The sequence below is a fragment of the Myxine glutinosa genome, chromosome 1 (genome assembly GCF_964187855.1).
Source record: "Myxine glutinosa chromosome 1, kmMyxGlut1.1, whole genome shotgun sequence".
NCBI classification, from domain to species: Eukaryota; Metazoa; Chordata; class Myxini; order Myxiniformes; family Myxinidae; genus Myxine; species Myxine glutinosa.
The window spans coordinates 211,745,784-211,771,050 of NC_136261.1; the positions used below are offsets into that span (position 1 = coordinate 211,745,784).

A 25,267-nucleotide genomic window follows, 5' to 3' on the forward strand; every position below is an offset into this window, starting at 1 on the left:
CAGCCACAAAGCGCTGATGGTCACATTACTGTTGGTTAATCAATATTACAGTAAAGTGCATGGCAGCATTGTTATGGTGCAGTTACCAAAATGTTTAGCTCCAAGGAGTTTGATTTTTCCAGTAAATTGAGAAATTGTACCATTGAAGAATGAAGTCACACCTCCTCCTCCCTGCAGCCCCCCCCCCCCCCACACTCCCCCCAAAAAGAATGCAACAACCAATTTTTGATTAGAATACTTTATTTAAAGCAAGTGAAATTTACTTTGCAAATCTCAAATATACAGAAAAAATCCCTGCATTTTACATTAAACGTCACAATTAAAAAACTCCATCGCCTGGGAGAAGATTTTTACATGTACAAATCGATTAAAAAACACATGTACAAAACAAACAAACAGATAAACAAAAAAGAAAGCACAGCACAAATGGTGTACAATTTGTATCTTACAAACTGTAGAGCCAAACCTTTCAACAACTTCCGCAACTGCCGCCGTATCTATTCACTCGCCCTCTCAAAATATGGAGTTTTCTGCTCGTTTAGAGGAGAGAAAAACAAGTTGCATCAGTTTTCTGCACTCCTTCCAGGTATTCTAAAAGACGGTGCACCGACATCCATTTGCCGTCACCTCCGTTTTGTATCTTTCTCGACTGTTCCTATTTTCAATGGATCTGCAGTCGGCATTGATCCCAACAATCACCAATTTATAATCGCAATGCCTTGTTTTTGAATCATCACCGCCAATAAGTCATTTCAATTTGATGTTCACAAGACCTTGATGCATCAGCATTTCACCCGTTACTACATAAATAAGTTATTGCACCATTTGGAACTTTAAATATCAAAATTCGAGCCAACATTTACCCAGACATTACAATTACAATTACGACGGCACATCAACGCAGGAAAACCGCCCCTTCGGTCAATTTAGGACGAGCAAGGCGTAGCGGATGTTTCATCGTATCGACGAAAGTCCGTCAAACCAATTGTCCACAGCTCATGAGAGGAGAAACATTAGCACAAAGTCGCTATGGGACGTGCTTTGGTGCATGCACATTGCTCACTTCGGGGAATAAGCAATGGGGCCATTTGCCCTGGTGAGCGGAGTGTATCCAGTGTCACACCCCAAGTGGGTATGTATAGAAGGCAAATTGAACCACCTTTGGAGGCCATTTTTCCTTGCAGAGCGGGGGTTGGCCTTTTTCGGGCACCGTGTTCCCCTTTTTGAAGCAATGTTTTATGGCCGGATGCCCTGCCTGCCGCCAACCCTGTTAGTCGCCTCTTGCGACACACAGGGAATTACCGGTGAACTGGTACTCAATTTGCCGACCTCGGAAGGATGACGGGCTGAGTCAACCCCCCTGGTGTTAATTCAGCAATCGACCGGGATTCGAACCCAGGATCCTAGGATCCCAAGCCGCCACCCTAACCGCTAGGCCAACACCAGGCTTTTATAGAAGGCAAATTGGAACGGAAGAAATAGATATGGCAAATCGTAAGAAAAGTGCTCATCCCAAAGTGTATCCAACATTTTGGAATGTTCACGGGCAATGCCATTTGTGGCTTTTGATTCATGTTAGATGTACGCAACAAACGGGTTATGTGTGCATGTGGAAGAAGGAAGAGAAAAGGAGGGGAAAGGAACAACCCAATGCTACAAACAAAAGCAATGGACAGAACTATACATTGTCTTTAGACATACAATTCAGTGTATAAAATGCTAAGACATTCAGTGCTTCTTCACAAAAGGTTGCAAGTGTACAAAGTATGCAATCGCAAAAAGCAGCGAGTTGTTTCGGAGAATCTCTTTGAACATAAGGCATTTTGTGAAAGGATAGTGCAGTTTAACACCAGTCAATGTTACAATAAAAAAAGCAACTTGAACAGCTCCCATGTTCTTGAAGAGGAAGTGTACATGAAGCCCAGTCAAAGACACAAATGAGGTCAATTTCCAATGGTGGCCTATGGTGGCCTTTGAACAGACTAGCAAAGACTAGGTTGGCCTAGTTTGCATTCCCTTCTGAACCCATGGCTCATGACGCTGGGAACCCAGGTTCAAATCCTAAATACTGTGTTGATTGGTCAGTTGTCTGTGGATGTCCTTGTAATTCATGTAAAAGTACAGTGACGTCTACTTCATACTAGGTGTGGTTTGCGTACAAGCTCCCCTGTAAGCCTCGAATCAATGTTATAAAAACCAGTCTGAAAAAGTCTCTAGTGCAAGTTATTGCTGGATCCATTCAGGTTCAAAACATATTCAATGTTCTTGCTTCTTTACAGTGGCGACGAATACCCATAAGCATTATTCCCGTTGAAATTTAAAGTAACACCTCAAACCCCAAATCCCCACCAAAAAAACCCAACAACTTTGTTTCATGTTAATATGAGACCGTTTTACTCCTGCATATTAATAGATGAGAAATTTGAACCTGAATATTGCTAAAACAAAGAAAGGCATATGTGCATCGTGTACAAGAGACAAGCCCGTGGAAATCAACGGTGACTCCCTTGAAGGTCACCAGACCAGCTGGTGTCAACGAACACAAAAAAAACCCAATTATCTTGAGCAATTTAAAGAAAGACAATCTTTTAAGGAATATTTTGAAATTCAATTTCAAGAGATCATCACCCTGTGGATTGTAACTGAGGTTGTAACCTTGCCCAGGTGTACAACTGTGCAAACCTACAAGACAGGTGGCCAACCTGCAATGGTCTAACCAAAGTAGGGCTGAGTATAAAATTGAAAAGGCATTGGCGTGGTTTTTTTTTCTCCCCTTTTTGGCCGATTTCTTGGCTGGGAAGCCAAAACTTCAAGATGCAAGGAATTCTACAAGGTGAAGAAAAACGCCAAACAAATTGCTGTCTTGACCGAGAACAAATCACCAAGCACGTGGAGTTGTCACCGACACCATATCTCATCCATCAGTATACGAGACAAAGCAGATGTGGCATTATTCCTTGGCACTACAGTACAAAGCGCAACCACACGACTGCTAGATTGCATCAGGATCGACACGGTGAAGGTGCAGGAGCTCAATCTTCAGATGGTTCACAAAGCCCAAGATCACTCGGGGTTGTATTCGGACTCACCCGACGACACCTGGCTGAAGCGTTTGCTGGAACCCCACAGCTTCCGGAGCTGCCCAGGCTTCATCTGTGGACAATACGTCAATGAGTTACTACGAGATACTCTTTTTAACTCTAAGGTGTATGAAAAGACAAATTTGTTGAAAGGTTTCTCAATCTGCATCTCCAAAAAGGTTGGGGTGAAGGGATGGATGACGGGTGGGGGGACATTTACATGGTATGGATGTAAGCCAAACCTTTAAAACATGGTATGCAAAGTGTGCCAAAGAATGCTGAAAGTACAGATTCAGCAACTTTACGATGACCAGAATGAGACAGATCAAAGTAGAATCGCACTCGGTAGGACACATACCTCCGCAACGATGAACAGTCTACGTTTTGTGTCCCACCGATAGGCCGGATCGAAATCCGGACCTGAACCAAAATCGAATCGGCTTGTTCTTGTCACCTACCCAACTCATCCATTTAGTTTTACCATAACTTGTCCACAACTTTTTGAAACATCATGTTATATATTGTTTTGGCCCCACCTCTCGAAGGTGAAGAATCACTCAAACAAAATTTAAACATTCTCGTATCCGGAAATGGATCTTCACCAAAATCTAATCATTTCGTCCTTGTCATACACCCAAGCTGTCCAACAAAATTCCGTCCGAATCTGTCCACAACTTTTTGAGACAGCCTGCTCACAGACAAACAGACAGACAGGGGTGAAAACATAACCTCTGTCCACCTTTGGTGGCAGCGGTAAGAATAGCACCTGGTGTTCAAGCCTCATACTTAAATTAAAATGTTTAAGGACTAAATCCATGTACTACTTTCAAGTTGTTTGTGTCAAACAGGAAAAAAGAATGGGCGACTCTGCACTCTTGATTGTTTCGTGTAATCAATAACGCAAAGGAAGCAGCAACGATTTTGGTGGAAATGCTGATAATTTGGGAAATGCACCCTCAGCAGGTTTTACGTCTGCACGCCTTCTGCAAGCAAGGCCGAAAGTTACAAAAGGAACCAGTTTTCTCATGTTTATAACCTGTGGATGGAATTCTTTTTGTCACGTACAAATTGTTATAACGAAAGCATTAGATTAAATGCACAATGAGAGCGGTTAGATCGGAATGAAAAACTTTTACAGATCATTTATTAACCTTGATCCCTGTAATGAAAAATAAAAACGAAGATTTGTGTAAATAGGAAATACAAGGGTCGTTCCAGGTCGACATGGACTCAGGTTATTGTAGCACATGAAAAGGATGTGTGTTAGATTGCGTGCGCACACACGTGCAAGTTTATTACACAACGACGTCGATCAACAAGCCAAATGCAATCAAAATGTTGAACACTGAAGACTTATTCCTTCAGGGAAGATGAATCTTTTTCCTTCATGGTACATATATACAACACAAAAGTTTTTTTTTGTATACTTAGTCGAGGCTCATATAAGAGCTAATACAAGAACATATAATAAAGGAAGCAGGAGACAAGAGGGGGAGATAGAGAGAAGCACAACAACAGTAGGGAACAGGGACATCGGGAGATTTGTGTAAGGAGGAGGGCTGGAGCAGGGCACACGGGATAAACAAGATGGACACTACAAATATTTTCAGGAAAGAAAACGGAATTTGAAAAAGGTGGATTTAGGGTGGATTAATAGGGGTAGAAAATATCAAGGTTTTCGATAAAAGATGGTGCTGAACAGGTGTTTAAAAATACCTGGAGGGAGGAGAGGGATTGAAGAGAGTGAAGGACTTTGTTCCAGAGGTGGGAGAAAAGAGGAATGAAAGAGTGAAGGTGAGCAGAGAGTCTAGATTTTGGCAATTTAACCATAAGAGGGTTGCAGGCAGATCTTGTGCGACCTGCGGGAATATTTGGGGGACAGAGCCCAGAGAGAGCTGGGGGAGCAAGGCCGGAGAGGAGTCGGTAGAAGACGGAAAGACCACCAACCTGCCTGCGGTGAAGAAGTGAAAGGCCCTCAGAATCAGCCTCATCACAGGAGATTCCAATGATTCTGAAAGCTTTGGATTCAACCTCGTGATGCCGAGCTAGGTGTGAGGCAGGAGCACCAGCCCAGAGGGGAGAACAGTAGTCCATCAAGCTGCGGATGAAAGCTTTGTATGTGGTGAGGAGCTCAGTAGTGCCAAGAAAGGACTTTGCATGATGGAGGATGCCCGGTGCTTTGGCTTTGACTGGCTTTGGAGGTTCAGCTTGTAAATGTGGTTTTCCCAGGAAAGATCATGGTAGATAGAGACCCCCAAAAGCTTGAGTGAGAGAACTTTTTCAAGAGGATTGTTGAGAAAGTAGATGGGAGGGTTGTCCAGACGGTCTTTTCGGAGAGACGTAGTAAGAGTGTGAGATTTGTCAGGATTGAAAGACATGTTGCACTTGTTTGACCAGTTTGTGATTTTATCCAGGTTTGCAGAGAGTGAGGAGGCTGCAGACTGCCGATCTGAGGGATGAGGAATGGAGCAGCAGAGAGTGGAGTCATCAAGGAAAAAAGATAGACGATTTGCCAGAGAGTCGGAGAGATCATTGATGAAGATTAGAAAAAAGTACAGGGCCTGGAACACTGGATAATCACAGTTTTGCCTGTAAGACAACAACGTAAGACAACGAAAGTTTTTGTCCGAAAGACAATCTAAAAACAACACCTGGCAAAGGGCAGATGAGCTCCAGTAAGGAGTCAACGGCCATCCAGTAAGGAGATGGTGTCTCCTAAAAACACTCATTCGGTTTGGACCGGTTCAAGTCATACCAAATACTTTAAAATGGTATGTGCGGCTTCCTTGCTTCAAAAGGTAGGAGAAGGACAATCCCCTTCGATTGGCATCCATAGGGAAGAGGAAATTCCTCTTGAGGAAATGTGCCGCTGAGTATGGTGAGAAAAGCAGCGCCATTGTTATGACGTCGCTGGTACCCAGTGTATTCCGGGTAGTGACGTTGTGACGGCACTTCCCCCCCCCATACAAGCTCAGTGGTTGTGTTAAGTGTTTGTCTCATCAGTATGTCCTTGTGTGTGGGTGTGTGAGAGAGTGTTTGTGTGTGTGTGTGTGTGTGTGTGTGTGTGTGTGTGTGTGTCAGCTCTATTACAAGCGTTAGCCCATTTACATATAAAAAAACATGGCGAGGAATGGGAGAAAATAGGTGTTTTGCCGATTTCTTAAATTCTGTGCATTGGGGAACTATTTTTTTCCACAAATACTAAAATATAAAACGTCAAACATTGTCAGGTTATCACGTTTTTGAGCTTTGTGCATTTACTCCCATTTTAATATCCCATGTTAATTACAGTTAATGCGCAGCTACGGTTGGTTAACCACGACCGGTAACGTCACAGAGAGGCCCGAGATTAATTTATTTCCAAGAGAGAGATCGTGAAGATTTTAACGCAGCTTCACTTCCCTTTTTGATCAGGTGTAAGGAATGTCACACTTCTCCATGGACTACAGTTATTCTAGTTCCACGCTCATAAAAAATTCCAGGTGTATTTAAGTATGTATGTATATATGTATACATTTCTATCTCAATACAAGATAGCTAATGCGGATGTGGCTATATATTACAGCATATGTATAAATGTGATGAAAACTTGAAAATGGATTACTTGGTGTTTTACATCACAAACTTTGTGATGTCAGCAAGGCAAAAAATGATGACAGTACAGTCACGTGAAAAAGTAAGTACACCCCATGTAAAGTTTTGACTTTTTCAACATATTTCAACATACAGCTATTTGATCTTCATTTCAACAATATTGATAGATAAAGGTGATATAATATAACAAATATCATGGAACATTTACATTTTGTAGTCCATTGTATAATTTAAATAAACATAAATGCAAATTTCGCATGTGGAAAAAGTAAGTACACCCCTACATTTATCACTACTTCAAATACCTAAAATTAGAATCAGGTGCACCAGCTCAGGTGCAAATGATTAGAACATCGTTGGAGAGGATCTTGGAGTAACCTGTCTTATTTAAACCTCAGACATTTAGTTTGGTTTGCTCTTTGTTGTTGAAGTGTGCGGCGTCACCATGCCAAGATCAAAAGAGCTCTCTGAGGCCTTCAGAAAGAAGGTTATCGATGCCTACGAGTCTGGGAAGGGATTTTAAAAGATCTCCAAACAATTTGAAATCAATCACTCGACTATCCGGAAGATCATCTACAAGTGGAGAAGATTCCAAACAACTGCCAACTTGTTCAGGCCAGGCCGCCCCAGCAAGTTCAGCCCGAGAGCAGACCGCAAGATGCTGAAAGAAGTCTCTAAGAACCCCAGAATGTTATCACGGGACCTACAGGTAGCTCTTGCCACTGTTGATGTCACAGTGCATGAGTCTACCATTAGAAAGAGGCTGCACAAATTTGATCTACATGGGAGGTGTGCCAGGAGGAAACCTTTGCTGTCCAGAAAGAACATCAGGGCAAGACTAAAGTTTGCCAATGAACACCTTGGTAAAGACCAGCACTTCTGGAACAATGTGCTCTGGACAGATGAGTCAAAGGTAGAGCTATTTGGCCACAGTACCAGAAGACATGTTTGGCGAAAACCAAAGACAGCATTTGACCACAAGAACCTGATACCAACTGTAAAGCATGGTGGTGGAAATATTATGGTTTGGGGCAGCTTTGCTGCATCAGTGCCTGGGCAGCTCACCATCATAGAATCCACTATGAATTCTTCATTGTACCAGAGGGTGCTTGAGGATAATGTGAGGCCATCTCTCGGAAAGTTGAAGCTCAACCGAAGGTAGACCTTGCAACATGACAATGACCCTAAACATACCAGTAAATCCACCAAGGAAGGGCTGAAAAGAAAGAAATGGAGGGTTCTGGAATGGCCAAGTTAAAGCCCGGATCTAAATCCCATCGAGATGTTGTGGGGGGATTTGAAACGAGCTGTGTAGGCAAGAAACCCCTCAAACATCGCACAGCTGAAAGAATTCTGCATGGAGGAGTGGGCAAAAATTTCTCCCAGTCGATGTCAGAGACTGGTAGACAGTTATAAGAAACGCCTACTTGAGGTTGTTTCTGCAAAAGGGGGCAATACCACCTATTAGAGCCAAGGGTGTACTTACTTTTTCCACATGCGAAATTTGCAATTATGTTTATTTAAATTATACAATGGACTATAAAATGTAAATGTTTCATGATATTTGTTCCATTATATCACCTTTATCTATCAATATTGTTGAAATGAAGATCAAATAGCAGTATGTTGAAATATGTTGAAAAAGTCAAAACTTTGCATGGGGTGTACTTACTTTTTCACGTGACTGTATGTCGAAAATAATTTTCAGGTGTACAGTGTGTCCCAGGAAGCATCACATTGTGGAAAATTCTACTTTTGTTGCATTTTATAGCACAAAAACATGACTATGTTCAAAACAGACCAAATATGGTTATAGTAGATCCCAATTTTTTTTCAGGTGTAAAGTGTGTTTCAGAAGAAAGTATCACTTCGTGGGAATATTATTACTTTCAATTGCCCAATGAATGTGAGCCCATGCTACTATGTACAGTACGTATATGTATAAAATGACTCTTCTGACTAAACAATCACATAGGCTACACCTTTTAGGCATGAGCTTAACAGAGTGGGATTGTACTGCAGCCAATAGTGGGAAGATAATTTAATTCTCAATTTTATAGACCAGTCTACCCTGGAGAGGGAACATCCACAGACACGCATTGCAGTCTTGTTGGCCCTCGGTTTATGAGGCCTTTTTATTTAAAAAAGTAAATAAATCAAAACACTTAAACACCTTGGGACACGCACCTTGACCCCCACGGCCAAAGTACGCAGTCCAACAAGACTGTCCAATGAGCATACACATGCACATCACTTCGAAAGCTGAAGTACCTGGTCAATGAAATACACACATCCTAACCCCAAAGGGTCAGAATGCATGGTCATACAATTGAACCACTCCTCAATAGGAGTAAGTCCCCATGACACTCATCAATGTGGAGCAGAAGCTCCCCCCTGGAGTGAACTGGCCAAAGCCTACAAGACATTAAGTCGAAATCCGACTACATCACTGTAGTGGGTACCAGGAATCAAGTACCTACACCGGCTATTGCTGCATGCATCCTGACCAACAGGAAATGCCTGTCACATATTAACCTGTCTGTGGTACACTGGTATATAAAATTGAGAATTAAATTGTCTCCTGTTATTGGCTGAAGAACAACCCGACAGAGATGTAGGGGGCTGTAGCTCATGCCTAATTATATGCACACTATGCCACTGTTTAAACAGAAGAGCCTTCTTAAAATTTAAATTGTTCCTGGCTACCCCCAGAATGTTTTGTATACCACAGACTGGTTAACATGTGGTAGGCATTTCCTGTTGGTCCGGATGCATGCCGCAATAGCTGGTGTGGCACTTGCTTCCTGGTAACTACTACAGTGATGGGATCTGACCTTGATATACACTACATGGCCAAAAGTATGTGGACACCCCTTCTAATTAGTGGATTTGGCTGTTTCAGCCACACCCATTGCTGACAGGTATATATAATCAAGCACACGGACATGCAATCTCCATAGACAAACATTGGCAGTAGAATGGACTGTACTGAAGAGCTCAGTGACTTTCAACGTGGCACCGTCATAGGATGCCACCTTTCCAACAAGTCAGTTCATCAAATTTCTGCCCTGCTAGAGCTGCCCCGGTCAACTGTAGGTGTGGTTATTGTGAAGTGGAAACGTTTAGGAGCAACAGCTCAGCCGCGAAGTGGTAGGCCACACAAGCTCAAAGAACGGGAACGCCGAGTGTTCATGCGCATAGCGTGTAAAAATCGTCTGTCCTCGGTTGCAACACTCACTACCGAGTTCCAAACTGCCTCTGGAAGCAAAGTCAGCACAACAACTGTTCATCGGGAGCTTCATGACATGGGTTTCCATGGCCGAGCAGCCGCACACAAACCTAAGATCACCATGCGCAATGCCAAGCGTCGGCTGGAGTGGTGTAAAGCTCGCCACCATTGGACTCTGGAGCAGTGGAAACGCGTTATCTGGAGTGATGAATCACACTTCACCATCTGGCAGTTCGATGGACAAATCTGGGTTTGGCAGATGCCAGGAGAACGCTACCTGCCTGAATGCATAGTGCCAACTGTAAAGTTTGGTGGAGGAGGAATAATGGTCTGGGGCTGTTTTTCATGGTTCAGGCTAGGCCCCTTTGTTCCAGTAAAGGGAAATCTTAACGCTACAGCATACAATGCCATTCTAGAGGATTGTGTGCTTCCAACTTTGTGGCAACAGTTTGGGAAAAGCCCTTTCCTGTTTCAGCATGACAATTCCCCCGTGCACAAAGCGAAGTCCATACAGAAATGGTGTATCGAGATCGGTGTGGAAGAACGTGACTGGCCTGCACAGAGCCCTGACCTCAATCCTATTGAACACCTATGGGATGAATTGGAACACTGACTGCGAGCCAGGCTTAATCGCCCAACATCAGTGCCCGACCTCACTCATGCTCTTGTGGCTGAATGGAAGCAAATATCCACAGCAATGCAGCTGTTATAGCAGCAAAGGGGGGACCAACTCCATATTAATGCCCATGATTTTGGAATGAGATTTTCGACGAGCACATACGGGTGTGATGTTCGGGTGTCCACATACTTTTGGCCATGTAGTGTATTTATATATATACTAGCAAACGTATCCGGCGTTGCCGGGTAACAATGAGTCGCTTCCTGACGGGAATAAGAAGAGAGGAGAGAAGACAGGGGAGGAGAGGAGAGAGGGAGGAAGGGAGGGGAGGAGGGAGTAAAGGGAGGAGGAGAGGAGGGAGGGAGGGGAGAGGAGAGGAGAGAGAGAGGAGGGGGAGGAGAAGAGGGAGGTGGGAGGAGAGGAGGGAGAAAGCGGAGGAGGAGAGGAGGGAGGAAGGAGAGGAGGGTGAGAGGGGCTGGGGGGGGATGGAGGGGGGAAGGGAGGGAGGGGGGAAGGAGGGGGGAAGGGAGGGATGGGGGAAGGAGGGGAGGGAGAGTGAGGAGGGAGGGAGAGTGAGGAGGGAGGGAGAGTGAGGGGAGGAGAGGAAGGAAGAGGGAGGAGGGCGGGGAGGGAGGGGAGGAGGGAGGGAGGAAAAGGGGAGGAGGAGAGGATGGAAAGGGTGGGGAAGGGAAGGGCAGGGGATGGGAGGGGAGGGTTAGTATATCGCACAAAAATGTTGGTCAATAAAACAATGGGTACGTAAAAAAGAAGAAGAAGGGAGCTGTCTACTATAACGCCATGGCTTGCTAAAGCAGCCTGAATAGTGTTCACCAAGTGGTGGTTAATCATATTAAAAAAGGGTGTTATAACTTATAACACACCCAAACTTCCCCGGCCTTGTGACTAATTATAAGTACACAGTTATTTCTGACTTCATTTGTGGAGCCCTGGCCAAGCGGCATAAGCGCTCCAGCAAGCACTCCAATGAAATGGGTGATAAGGAACGGCTGGCTTGGCAAGCAATAGTAAGCCGATTGCTTCTGGTTGAAATGGCCGAGGAATTTGAAAAACAGATCGCAGGTACAGTGGAGTGACACCCTATCCCATGGAAGTATGAATTAAGTAAAAAATTATTGTTAAGTAAAATTTTAAAAAAACTAACCCCAGAAGGAGAAAGACAGCCTTGCTTAAATAAATGAATATATACACTCAGTTATAAATATCGCTGGCTATGGTAAATTTTGTCAGATTCCACTCAAGATTTGGACATTTATTTAGTCTACAGCATCTAATCCTCATATCTGAAATCCAGATTTTGAAGATGTGCTTCAATTATGTATTGATAATAATCGATCGTGTTTCCAAGGCAAGGCACGTTTGAATAGGCCGAAACAAAATGGCGGCTTACGGTCACAGCGAGTGGCAGTGGGCTGACCAAGATGGCGGGCCGCCATATTGGTAAGGATTTTTCAAATTTTTATGCCTCCGCCCCAGAAGGTTGCCGGAGGCATAATGTTTTCGGGTTGTCCGTCCATACGGGCTAAACCTCATTTTTCTCAGCAACCACATGACCAATCGAGATGAAACTTTCAGGGTAGGAGTGACACCCATGCAGAATGTTTTTATGATAATTGTGACGTACTAGTACCCGACTGCAAAGCCCCAATGAGCCGGCGAAGCCAAAGCCTCTTGCCACTATTTTACCCATCACTGTGGCATCAGTAGGTTAGGTAGTTGGTAGTAGGTAGGTGTAATAGGTACTGTCGGTGTAGTAGGTGTAGTAGGTACCATTTGCATTCTGGATGAGATAAAATTGATAAAAATTTACTTCTTGATTAATTCGGTGAATTCCGTCTCAACTTCGGATATTTCCGGCCGTGAAAAACTATCCCCCACGGCCGCGAGATTTCTACAAAATAATTCTTCGTCAATTTTAGAATAGTTGACGCCGTTTTCAGCGTCCGAAACGCGTAACAAGCTTTTAAAAAATATTTTTCAAATGCTCGAATCTCATTGGTTCCGGTGTTTGGTGACGATTTTCATTGAAGATAACGAGGTTGGTCTTAACGTATTTTAATTACAAATTAGAGGTGCATTAGATTGTGAATCAAACAAAGACGGGTGAAACAAACTCCTATTGAACTTTTTCGCAATTGTTTTATGCAAACTTCCGCATCCGGTCGATGGCGGCCTCCATTGCGTGATTTGGTTTTAGAAATATTTTTTCAATTGCTCGAATCTCATTGGTTCCGGTGTTTGGTGACGCTTTTCGTTGAAGATAACCAGGCCCGTGCGGGCCGAGGTTCGTCTTAAAGTATTTTAATTATAAATTAGAGGTGCATAAGATTGTGAATCAAACAAAGACGGGTGAAAGAAACTCCTATTGAACGTTTTTCAATTTGTTATGCATACTTCCGCATCCGCAAGAGGGCGGCCTCCATTGCGCTTCGGAATTCTCAGGCCAAGTGATACAGCATAATCTGGTTTTCGACAAAATACGTACGCGTTTATTGACAACACCGGCTTCGCCGGCTAATATGTCACGTAGTATGTCAGCCATCTTGAATTAAACGCAAATAATTAAAAAAATATTTCTCGGAAACCGCTGCATGGAAAAATTTGAAACTTGCCACATTGTCAAGTACTCCCAATGGGGAACAAAAGCATGATAATGATGACATCATAAGTGAAGTGGTATACCAGCCAAAAATGTTATAATTGAATTCCTTATCCTAAAAATCTGAAATTGCATGCACATGATCTATGACCCATTTGTATTGAAATATTAAATTTATGACATCATAGGTCACATAGTTTGGCAGCCATTTTGGATTTAACTTAAAACCTTTTAAAAAACATCTTCTCCCAAATCACCAAATCGATTGACTCAAAACTTTATGTGTCTTTGACTAGGCATGGCGATTAAAAGATTATCACGAAAACATCATTGGTCACATGTTGTGGTAGCCATATTGGAATGAAGGGAAATATTAATTAATTATATCTCTGAAAACGCTTATCCTATCGATGCAATTTTACAAATATCATCTAACACTATTGTTGCATATAGCTTGAAAATGACGATGTCGTAGGTCACGTCATCCTGGCAGCCATCCTGGACAGAAAAACAAACCCTATCCGATCAACACCAAACTTCACAAACGTGATCCCCTACCCATACATATGCAGAGTGTACATTTTTATGGTCATATGTCACGTGGTGTGGCAGCCATAGTAGTTTGAAAGCCGATATTAAAAAAAAAAATCCCTTCTCTGAAACCGCTTCACCGATCGATATGAAACCTGTCATGGCTGGTGAAAATGTGATACTTGAAAACAGCTGAAAGGATTTAAATCAAACTTGTTTATTTTTAGGACAGTGAACGAGGGCATCTACCCGGTGTGGGAGGAATATTAGTGACACAGTCGCATTGCTCTAGTTTCTTATGAGCACCTCGTTGATCATCTTCAAAAAGGGTGTTATAACACACCCAAACAGTGAGTTTTCATCATTGCAATTTGTTGGAGGTCTAGGTGTATGCATACAAAGTTTGGGGCCACGAGGTTTCATGGTTTTGGATTTATGGAGTAGACAGACAGACGGACGGACGGACACGGACACTGCCTTTTATTATACATATATAATATATATATATATATATATATATATATATATATATATATATATATATATTTCCACATACACACATACATACATACATATTAGGCCTGGGCGATAATGGAAAAATATATATCACGATAATGGGCCTGATTATCACGATTATTGCAATAACAAATGCCATAGCGCCTTGAGTTAGAGTATCCTTTCTGAATCTGGGAGGTCCGCAGTTCGCACCCTGGCTCACGAGTCATACCAAATAATTAAAAATGAGTACTGCTAAAAATGCATACATGGTATGTGTACTGCTTCCTTGTTTGACGTTCAGCATTGGAGGATAGAGCATGGACAAATCCCATTGGTTAGCAACCCATTGGTGGGGAGCAGGTAGGACAAACCTCATGGGTTAGCAACCCATTGGTGGGGAGCAGGTAGGAGGACAAACCCCATGGGTTAGCAATCCCATCTCTCTCATACTGCAGAGAGCATGGGTTTTAATCTTGTATGTTTAACTTTCGTCTGATTAAACTTTCTGGTCTTCAATGCAAAGCACATAAATTTGTCCATAAAGGATTCAATAACTAAAAAATGGCAAATCATTAAACTACAGTATTTTGCAAAAACATGTGTTGCAAGTCCTGTTTCAAGCTGTGGACTCACCTCATGAACCCTGCCAACACCAACGAGGATGAGCTTCCCATCAGCAAGTCCAGCCAACACGTGGCTCTCCTCTTTAGTGACCGATATGCAGCACACAGGCACGCCCATGGCAAGGTGCATCACCTGTTTGAGGCTGTGGATGGGGTGAGTCCATGCACGTTTGAACAGCATAAGTTGATCTGCCCCAAACCAAAACCTGTTCATTAAGTAATTCTCAGCAAAACGATAGCCCATTGATGCTATATTTACATGGTGGTATATTTACATAGAGAAAAACTACTGTCAACTGTTGGAATCTGCAATACCAATTTTGGGTGACGTATATTGTGTTTAAATATTTTCAGTGGTTTTATTAAATCCCAGCGTGTATATAAATCTTTTAGCAGTCACATGAGGCTGGCTTTCGTCGTCGGCATGTGGAAGAGCACTCAACTCTGGAATTACATTGCTTAAAGAAATGCTCCAAACTGTTCAACACACCAACTAGTACGGACCAATTTTCAATTCTCTAAAATCATATAAATTCATGTTTAAGAATTTAGATGCAATAAGTCCACTCTAAGGACATGCTTAATATTTGTTCCACATTACTGATGGAAAATTTACCACCACATACTTTTGGACTAATTTACTATTGTGGTACTAATGGTGACTCGGAGAGGGTGATGTGTGTACCCTGCAAAATTACCTTATGCTATAGTAACCTGGCAAAATGACATTTTGTGATCAAAAAATGGTGTCTCAAGTTGTTTTAGGCAAGTGCCCCTCCTTCTCCCCCTTCCTCCCTTTCCCCTCACCCCACCCCTTCCACACCCCCTAACCTGCCCGGCAATGCCGGGTACTTCTGCTAGTCTTTCATAAAAGTAACAGTTACCAAAACAATTACCTTGGTCACGGCTGCTGTTGATCTGACTAGCAATCACCTGACCTGTGAAATGTCGCCTCTCCCTTTCAACTTGAGTCTGTGGAGCTCCTTGTGCCCCCCCCCCCCCCCCCCCCCCCGTCTCTGCCCAGCGTGTCAGTGTTGCGATCAACACATCCGTATGTTTGTTTGACGGCAGAATGAGTCGCTAAAATCGCCAAATTTGGAATCGAGCTACATATTGTACACACAGACACGATTATCCAACACCCATATGCCAGCTTATGGCCGTGGTGTGAGTAAAAAAACAAAAAAAGCAAAAACAAAAACAAAAAAAAAACATGCAGAGTAATTATTAGTCGTTCAAGTAGTTTTGTGTCGTTTAGATACGAGTAGTTTTGTGTGCCGTGACGTCATGAATCCAATCGGCTGGATATTGTCATTTATTGAAACGAAGACGTTCTTTGTCGGGTTCGTGTGAAGCAACCAGAAGACCTAGAGAGCTGCGGGTGGTCTCGTTAGTTAGGCCTGGATCCTATCTCGTTTGTCATGAAGTTGTAAGTGTCTGTGATAATCTGGTAGACTGGGAGAAGAGATCGTGGGAGACCATCGGCCTGTTAGACCACTTGCGCATGCGCAGTGTTGACGCGATCGACGCATTGGAATGTTTGACGGTACGGCGAGGCGATCACGACAACGAAATGGCAGTCTATAATATGCTTGAAGAACTCGATGATTTTCAGAATAAATACATTTTAAAATAACTTATTAAGCTTGTGTTCATTATTTACAAAAAGGCCGACCTGTCCCATTGGCTGTCATTAATTTCTCTCTGGACGGCGCCACGGCATATGAGGAGGACCGCAAGGCATGAGGACACAAAAGCAACACCTTAATTTGTTCAATCCATGCTTTTCAAAAAAAAAGAAAAAGGAAAAAAAACCCGCATGGCCGCATCAATTCTGGAACTTTGGTCTGACCAGAGACCAGCAATATATTTGTTTCGGCCTAACTGCCAAAACACAAATAACTACTGAGAGGAAAAATGTAAACAATTAGTGCCAAACACACCCAGGCAAGGAGATAAAGTCTTACTGATAGAAAATCCACCGGCAGACTCACAGGTTACCATGACAACCAACCAGATGCTTCCGTTACCAAATACGAGAAAGGGAAACAATGTACTGTATTGCATCAACTTCTGGCTTTGCAAACATTGGCAGGGCTAAATTCTATCCCTAGCCACGACCGTCTTCTCAAAGGTTTTGTCTCAAGTACCAGGCAGATAATACCTCATTCCATGCATGTAGTGCATGTTATAGCATTTGATAAAACGTGTTGGATAAGGCTGAAAGCAGCCCGAGTGAGACACCACAGAGTTAGTCAAACATGATTGTATCGAGTGCCGAAGAGATGAGTTTTTCATCCGGATATAAATTATCCATTTGCTCAGCTTCTTTTCTACAATTGGTACACGACTGGAACACCTTTATATGTAACGTTTATATGACCATTGGGAGTAGGTATACCTCAAATCATGTTTGAACTCCAATATTTTCTGTTCCAATGGTTGTACGAGGGAGGAAACGTCCGATCTGCATTTAGGTTTTGGATGGTAATAATGTCCTGTATTTTTATTCTGGACGAGTACGCCACACAGGCCAGTGCTAATGTCAAATTACTCATCGATGGAATAAAATGGGATGTGTATATTAATTACAAGAAAAATATTTGTTAAATTTAGATCAAGGGTGAAAATGGGATCTAAATATCTATAAAGCTCAGTTGACTTTTTGCTCCACCAAATAACAGCGAAACGGAGTTGAGTAAAAGGGTGAAAATTATACAGATGCTGTGATAAATAACTACCTCTGTCGGTTTGAATGTTTGAAAGAGAATAGAAGTCTGGATCAATTTTTGAATTAAATTTAAATCCCGATATATATATATATAAACGTGAGTTGTCTGTGTGTGTCTGCATTTTATTCAGAGATGGCTGAACGGATCTTCATCAAACTTTCGGAGGTTCATCAGTGAGTGCCTGGGAGTGTTTTAGGCAAAAAAAAAATTGAAAAGAAAAGGTTCGTTTTTTTGGAGTTAGAAAAAAAATCAAAAATAAATAAATAAATAAATAAATCGCTCGATCGTGCCGAAGCCTTTTAAAATGAATGACAGTTATACACAAGTACACATTCGCATAAATAAATACAAAACAATTACCAGACATTTGAATACAAATAAATCAAACAATTCTGGAAGTGTACGGATTTGGTAGTACGGCTTCTTCTTCTTCCTGATCGGCATCACACTTAACTCAGAAACGTGACCCACATTCACTCAGAAAGGTGAGCCACTCCCCTTCCTCTCTTTCCTCCTTCCTCTCCTTCCTCCCCACTCCCCTTCCCTTCCCCCATGCCCTTCCTTTCCCCCACCCCTTATCCCTCCCCCCTCCCCTCCCCTTCCCCCCTCTGCCCCTTCCCCTCCTCCCCCCATTCCCCCATCCCTTCCCCTCCCCTCGCCTCCCCCCTCCTCCTCCCCCGCCCGGCAACGCCGGGTACTTCTGCTAGTACAAGTATATAGAGGAAAACTGAATTGATGTATTTATAAGGTGTTGATGTATAGCACAGGCATGATCAACGAAATGGTCTTGAAGTTGAAATAAACATCTTCAAATCACTACCAGGCCAAGTGGTTCATGGTGACCTGACCCCACTTTCCCAGCATGCCCACATATCAAAGTGTGTACGTGCAATAAGCTAACCTGTATAAACAGTATATGGCGAGGGAATATTGCAGCGTGCCGAGGACCAGGTGCTCCCCCACCAAGCATAGGTCTGTAATGTTCTCCTGCAAGTGCTCTGTGGCGAGGTGTTTACCGTTGATGGAGAACAGGTCCAGCTGATTCTTCTCCTGTTCAAAACATAGGTAAGAGTAAATGAAGAGTAACCGTTAACAACCCTTCCTTCGACCTTTTCGTACGGAAGCACATACCAAACTCATGCAACTCTCAACAACACCACCACACGCCAGAACACATTCCAATCAGCCTCCACCTTTCTAAAGGCTGATTTGTCATGACCCAAGAGGCAAAAGATAATTACACACAAGTGGAGAAAGGGGGTAAATGACGAAACAAAAGGAGAAATAAAACGGGCCATTATTGTATGATTCAACACATTTATCGACAATTATATGCACCATGCTCACAGCCCTCTGTGCGTTCCATCATGAATGCGTGACCCCAAAATAAGGGAGCATTGAAAAATCCCACGACTAACAAACTCCATACCTGTGTTCTTGTACGTTATTAACAACTAGCAATACAAGGCGTATCGACTATACATCATAAACATTAAGGTACCCCCCTCGCTTTCCCAATTCCTTGAATTTGTTAGGTGCTTCCCAAAAGACAGCAGCCATACTGCTGGACATATACAATATAAGGACTTGTCGACCTGGAAATGAGGACCTGCTTCTACCCTTTTTTTTTTTTTTTTTTTTTTGTATACTGAATCGAGGCTCGTGAAAGAGCTAAAATAGCCTATTATGTTAGCTCTCTTCGCTTCATCGGGATTAATGGCTAAGTGAACCAGTTCAGTGGAAGCCAACAATTAATTATACCGCACACAGGAATTACATAAGAAGCAGGTGGTAGGTGGAAGATTATGACATACAGGATGTGGGTCCTGCCATACATACGTATCTTTCACATCCAGTTTTTGATTTCACGAATAACAAACACTTCCTTTCACAGTTTTGGAATAAATCATTTAACATCTTACACGTCACCACCGTAGAATGGAAAATTGACGCCAACTCATTTCAAAACAAACAAACACAAAATGGATACAGTGTTACAACACTTAAATACAAAAACAGTTACGAGTGTAGTGCATGCTTTCATCCCTCTCAACTCCAGGCAGACCCTTCAAATGGGTCGGACTATTTTTACATGTTGCATTATTGAGGCAACAGCACCAACGACTCACATTCATTCAGCATTGACGTATAATGTTTGGACGATGGAAATACCCACAATACTTTTTCCCAAGCAGTATGTGTGCCAAGTAGAAAAAGAAAACATTTACGATATTTCCTGCAAGGACCTACGGAGAAACTAAGAAAAGTTTTGTTTCTTTTTAAAATAAATTTGATCTAGGATTCTTGTGTGTGATTTCATCCAAGATTCTTCAACATTGGTTTAGCAGCCTGATCTCTCACCATCAGTTCAGATTGTGACCGGATCACTCAACCATGGACATGATACTTCTCCTCTTTCAGCTGTGGTTAGAGGCCCAAAATCTCAAACAAGAGGTCAAAACTGCCTCCTTTGGTTTATCTTGGCCATCCGACAATCAGCTTCCTGCTCTGCTTGCCAGGCAAACTGCCACAAGCTGTGTAACTCTGTTCTGCACAAGGTTCTTGCACTAGCCCCCTAATGCTGTGCACCTCAAATGTTTTTTTTCCTCTTGTCTGCCATTTATGGAAATGACTTCCTGAGGCTGTACAATCCCACTCTTTCCTTCAGGACTTCCAACTAGTGGTACAATGCCATCTAATGTCATCCCCCATCCATATCAATAATCTTATTTACCTTGATTAACCCAATGTAACATAAGCCAACCCACTACTTGTAGGTTAATGTCTCCTCCCTTCAATCAAACCTCTATTCTTGTTTCTTTCACCACTGTTACTTTGATGCCTTTTGACCCGCAAACGTTTCAATACATAAATAAGCAAAAACACAGGATATACACGTGCGTGTGCGCGTGCGCGGGCGCACGCCCCCCCCCCCCACACACACACACATACATACACACACACGACCTGTGTGCGTGTACAAACACACACCACCTATGTGTGCGTACAAACACACGACCTGTGTGCGTGTACAAACACACACGACCTGTGTGCGTGCACAAACACACACAACATGTGCAAGCACAAACACACGTAACGTGCACAAACACACACGACGTGTGCACAAACACACATGACGCATGCACAAACACACATGATGTGCCCACAACACATAAAATGTGTGCACACACAAACACACATGACACACGAACAAATACACATGGCATGCGGAACAGACACACAACACGGGCATAAACATACAAAACACATGACGTGTGCATGCCCAAACACACACGTAGTGTGCGTAAACACACAAAACACATGACGTGCATGCACAAACATACACGATGCACACACAAGCAACACATGATGCACGAACAAACATACAACTTGTGAACAAACACAGACGCACACTCAACACATGACGCAGCACAACACACGACACTGCACAACACACAATGTGGGCACAACACGACACTGTCACAACACAAGATACGGGCACAAAACACAACGCGGGACAACACATGACATGAGAACAACACACAATGTTGGCACAACACAAGGCATGGGCACAACACACAATGTGGGCACAACACAAGGCATGGGCACAACACACAATGTGGGCACAACACACGACATGGGCACAACATGACATGGGACCAACACTCGACTCATGCACACCATGACACGGGCATAACACATGACATGGGCACAACATTAAAACAAAAAAAAACACAACAATGAAAACACATCACCCGAGCATACCTTCAATGAAGACTTTCCCTCCACATTTGAGTAGATGACCACATAGCCCTCAGAGGAGATAGCCACAATTGGCACGGTTCGAATGGGTGAGCCCTCACAAGGCAAGTGCAGAGTCCTCATATACAGGCCTTCATGCACAGAGTGCACAAGCACCGTACCATCCTGTGCAGACAGTTTCAGAAATATACATCTCCACATTGGCGACATTGGTCTTTACTTCATCTGCACATATTTGTGGCAGGGCAATCTGTACTGCATCAAATCAACTATAGTGGTTCACCTCATAACATGTGTTACGGATTCATCACTTCCGTTGTGGTGGTTTTCATCCACTGTAAATATTTCTGATTCCATGTACTATTATTGTTTTCAAAAGGTTTATTGTACATGAACTGTTTTCCAAAGGTAAAAAAGTTAATGTTAAAAGAAACAGGAAACCGGACCGGGAACCGGACGACGAAGAGGAAGAAGAGGGAGAAATGGGCGGAGCGAGTGAGTCGGACAAGAAGGAGCCGGGCTACTTGCGGTCTGGAGCGAACGTTGGCGAGCAAGTCACTAGCGAACTTTCGGTTTTCCGGAAAAGGGATTGATGCGACAGTTGTCATCGCTGTGACCGATCAACCTGCGTGTCAGGTTTTTGGCGGTGGATTCCGAGGAGAATTCTCGCCGGGCCGTTACGTCTCAAGAGCGGGTCGTCGGCCATTTTGACTCGCGCAGGACTTGTGCTTCGCTCGCGGTATCGTCTCTTTTCGACCATTTTCATCGCATTCAGACGTCGATCTAGGGCGTGTGTGTGACGTGGCTTTTTGAAGGTTAATTCGTCCATATCCGAGGGTGTGATCTCTCAGTCGCCTGTAGGGCGCCTTTGGATTTCCCAGTCGCCTTGAGGGCGCCTTTGTGCAGCTTCGACTGTGTGACTGTGACTGTCATCCGAACGGGATTCTGGTCGATTAGACATCGTTCTGGCGATCGCTGGAGCATATCAACTTTGGCTTGGAGCCGGGAATAAGAGACATTGGGGAATGTTCTTGGTTCACTCACTTGGAGCACAGTGAGTTATATATTACGAAACTGATGGTACCATCATAGGACATATTGATTGTACTTTTGATTCCTATTATTGTGTACTGTTATTCTTGTGTGATTGTAATACAATATTTGTTTGTGAGTAACAATTGGGGTGGCTTCTCCATTGATCTTTGACATACAGAATAACACATTTTTCTGCCGTGACTCCTCTCGGGGCTCGGAGGTACACCGTGACCAGGGTGTCGGGGAGGAGCACGTAACACATGCAACATAAGGACAAGGTCAATGATTAACTGTCTCTGGCTGGTCACATCATGCTTCGGTGCTGGCGAGCAACGCAATAATAATTTCTGAATGGACCATAATTGTAACACAGATAACTAACCTTGAACGTAATGACAACCTATTAGGGAGTTACTGTTACATCGCTATGACATAGAATACGAATACCAGTGTAATAATAGCGGCTTAAAAAAGATAAATTCTTGATAACTCAATGAACCAGCCATTGTAAAATTAGAGAATTTCAACAAAATGTTTACAGTACTAAATGGAGGAAATGACGACAGCAAAAGGTGAGATGAGCACGAGTAAGTGGAGAAGAAGCAAAACTTTGCATGAGAATATTAAAAATGAGGGTCAGATATATGAGGTAAAAATAAGAGTGAGCTAGTGCTGGGGGGGGGGGGGGGGGCAGGGGAGGGAAGGGAAGGGACGGTGTAAAAATAAGGAATTTGAGCTCAAAGGCTATAATCGAGTTAAAAGCTCTATAAAGAGAAGATACAGTCGTGGCCAAAAATATTGGCACCCTTGTACTTTTTTCAAATAACTCACAATTTTCTCGAAAAATAAGTTAAAATTGACAAAAGTATTTGGTCTCCACAATTCTTTATTTCACTGTTAATATTACAGAACCTTTGTTTTTTTATTCAGAACGTAATATATCCTATTTTCAATCAGAAAATTAATAGAAATGGCATTGACAAAATTATTGACACCCGAGACTTAATATTTGGCAGCACAGCCTTTGGACAAAATAACTGCGGTCAAGCGCTTCCTATAGCCATGAATGAGCTTCCTACACTTCTCTACTGGCAGTTTGTCCCACTCTTCTTGTGCAAACTGCTCCAGTTCTCACAGATTTAAAGGGTGCCTTCTCCCAACTGCTGTTTTCAGATCTCCCCACAGGTGTTCAATGGGATTGAGATCTGGACTCATTGCTGGCCACTTCAGAACAGTCGGCGTTTTGTCTTGAACCATTCCTGGGTGCTTTTACAAGTGTGTTTGGGGTCACTGTCCTGCTGCAATACCCATGACCTTCGACGGAGACCCAGCTTTCTGACACTGGGTTGAACATTGCGCTCCAAAATGCCTTGGTAACCTCCTGATTTCATGATGCCATGCACACATTCAAGGCACCCAATGCCAGAGACAGCCCAGCAACCCCAAAACATCACTGAACCTCCTCCATGTTTGACTGTAGGGAAGGTGTTCTTTTCTTTGAAGGCTTCATTTTGTTTTCTGTAAACATAGAGATGATGTGCTTTACCTAAAACCTCTAATTTCGTCTCATTTGTCCACAGGACATTCTCCCAGAAGGATTTTGTCTTGTTCAGGTGTGTTTTGGAAACTCCAGTCGGGCTTTCTTATATATCTATATATCTATCTATCTATCTATCTCTCTCTCCCTCTCTCTCTCTCTTTCGCCCCCTCCTGGCTGTCGGTGTGTTTGGGCATGGCAAGACGGTGGCTGTGCATGTGTGGTGAGGTACGAGCTGCTCTGCTGTTCTACTCTTTTGTCCCTTTCCGCGTTGTATTTCACCTTTTCCTCCCCCTGTTCGTTTATCTTCACATCCTTACTCTGCATTTGTGCCCCAACTCCTCCCCTTTGATCAGACCCAACACTTCAGGGCGTCGGCCTCCACGCCCCGCCCCCCCCACCTCCCCCACCCCCTTCTGCCTCCCTTTTCCCTCCCCGGTTTCTTTTTTCTTATCTCGTTTTCATTTATATTCACTCCTTCCTGTCCTTTGTTTCCTTTCCTTTTCTGAGAGAGAGAGAAAGAGGGCCCACAGCTGTTTGTGGATAACTTTTACATTAATCGGCAGCCCATCCCGTCCTCCGGCTGATCGTTTTTTTTCTCCCCCATCTGTGTTTGTTTTCGCCTTTGAAAATCTGTCTCGGCTCGTAATTAAATGAATCACTGTTCGAGAGTGATATTCACCTTCCTCCCATCCCTCCCTCGTCCCTTCTCCCCCCCCCCACTCTCGTCCCTTCTCCCCCCCCCCCACTCTCGTCCCTTCTCCCCCCCCCCCCCCCCACCCTCGTCCCTTCTCCCCCCCCACCCTCGTCCCTTCTCCCCCCCCCCCTCGTCCCTTCTCCCCCCCCCCCCACCCTCGTCCCTTCTCCCCCCCCCCCCACCCTCGTCCCTTCTTCCCCCCCACCCTCGTCCCTTCTTCCCCCCCACCCTCGTCCCTTCTTCCCCCCCACCCTCGTCCCTTCTCCCCCCCCCCCACCCTCGTCCCTTCTCCCCCCCCCCCACTCTCGTCCCTTCTCCCCCCCCCCCCCACTCTCGTCCCTTCTCCCCCCCCCCCCCACTCTCGTCCCTTCTCCCCCCCCCCCACTCTCGTCCCTTCTCCCCCCCCCCCACCCTCGTCCCTTCTCCCCCCCCACCCACCCTCGTCCCTTGTAAATTATGACTTCGTTTTCGCGTTACGCGGCATATGAAGCGTTAACGCGTAGACATGGCGTCGTTTGTGTCCCGCCGAACGATGTAAGCGTCGAGGACCTCGTTATTGCTGTCGGCAACATAATCGGTATTGATAAAGTTCGTGCAGCCTCGCGAATGAACAGATGTGTCATTATTTTCGTATCCGAGGCTGAATTGGTTCACGAGATTGTATGTACAGGATTATCGACAGATGACGGACATTTCGTACTCGTGTCCCCGCT

At 43.8% G+C, this 25,267-nt stretch overlaps 1 protein-coding gene across 2 annotated transcripts in view; it reads right to left on the bottom strand.

Moving 5' to 3' along the window:
- Positions 1-222: 222 nt before the first annotated feature.
- LOC137433718 (neurobeachin-like protein 1) overlaps positions 223-25,267 on the bottom strand; it is a 330,189-nt gene continuing 305,144 nt past the window's right edge. For both annotated transcript variants that reach the window (XM_078783219.1, XM_078783217.1), the window contains 4 exons: positions 21,289-21,450; positions 18,425-18,573; positions 14,802-14,934; positions 223-3,153 (listed from right to left, as the gene is read on the bottom strand). In XM_078783219.1, the coding sequence (XP_078639345.1) occupies positions 3,064-3,153; positions 14,802-14,934; positions 18,425-18,573; positions 21,289-21,450 (534 nt within the window). In that variant the 3' untranslated portion in view covers positions 223-3,063. The remainder of the gene's footprint in view (positions 3,154-14,801; positions 14,935-18,424; positions 18,574-21,288; positions 21,451-25,267) is intronic.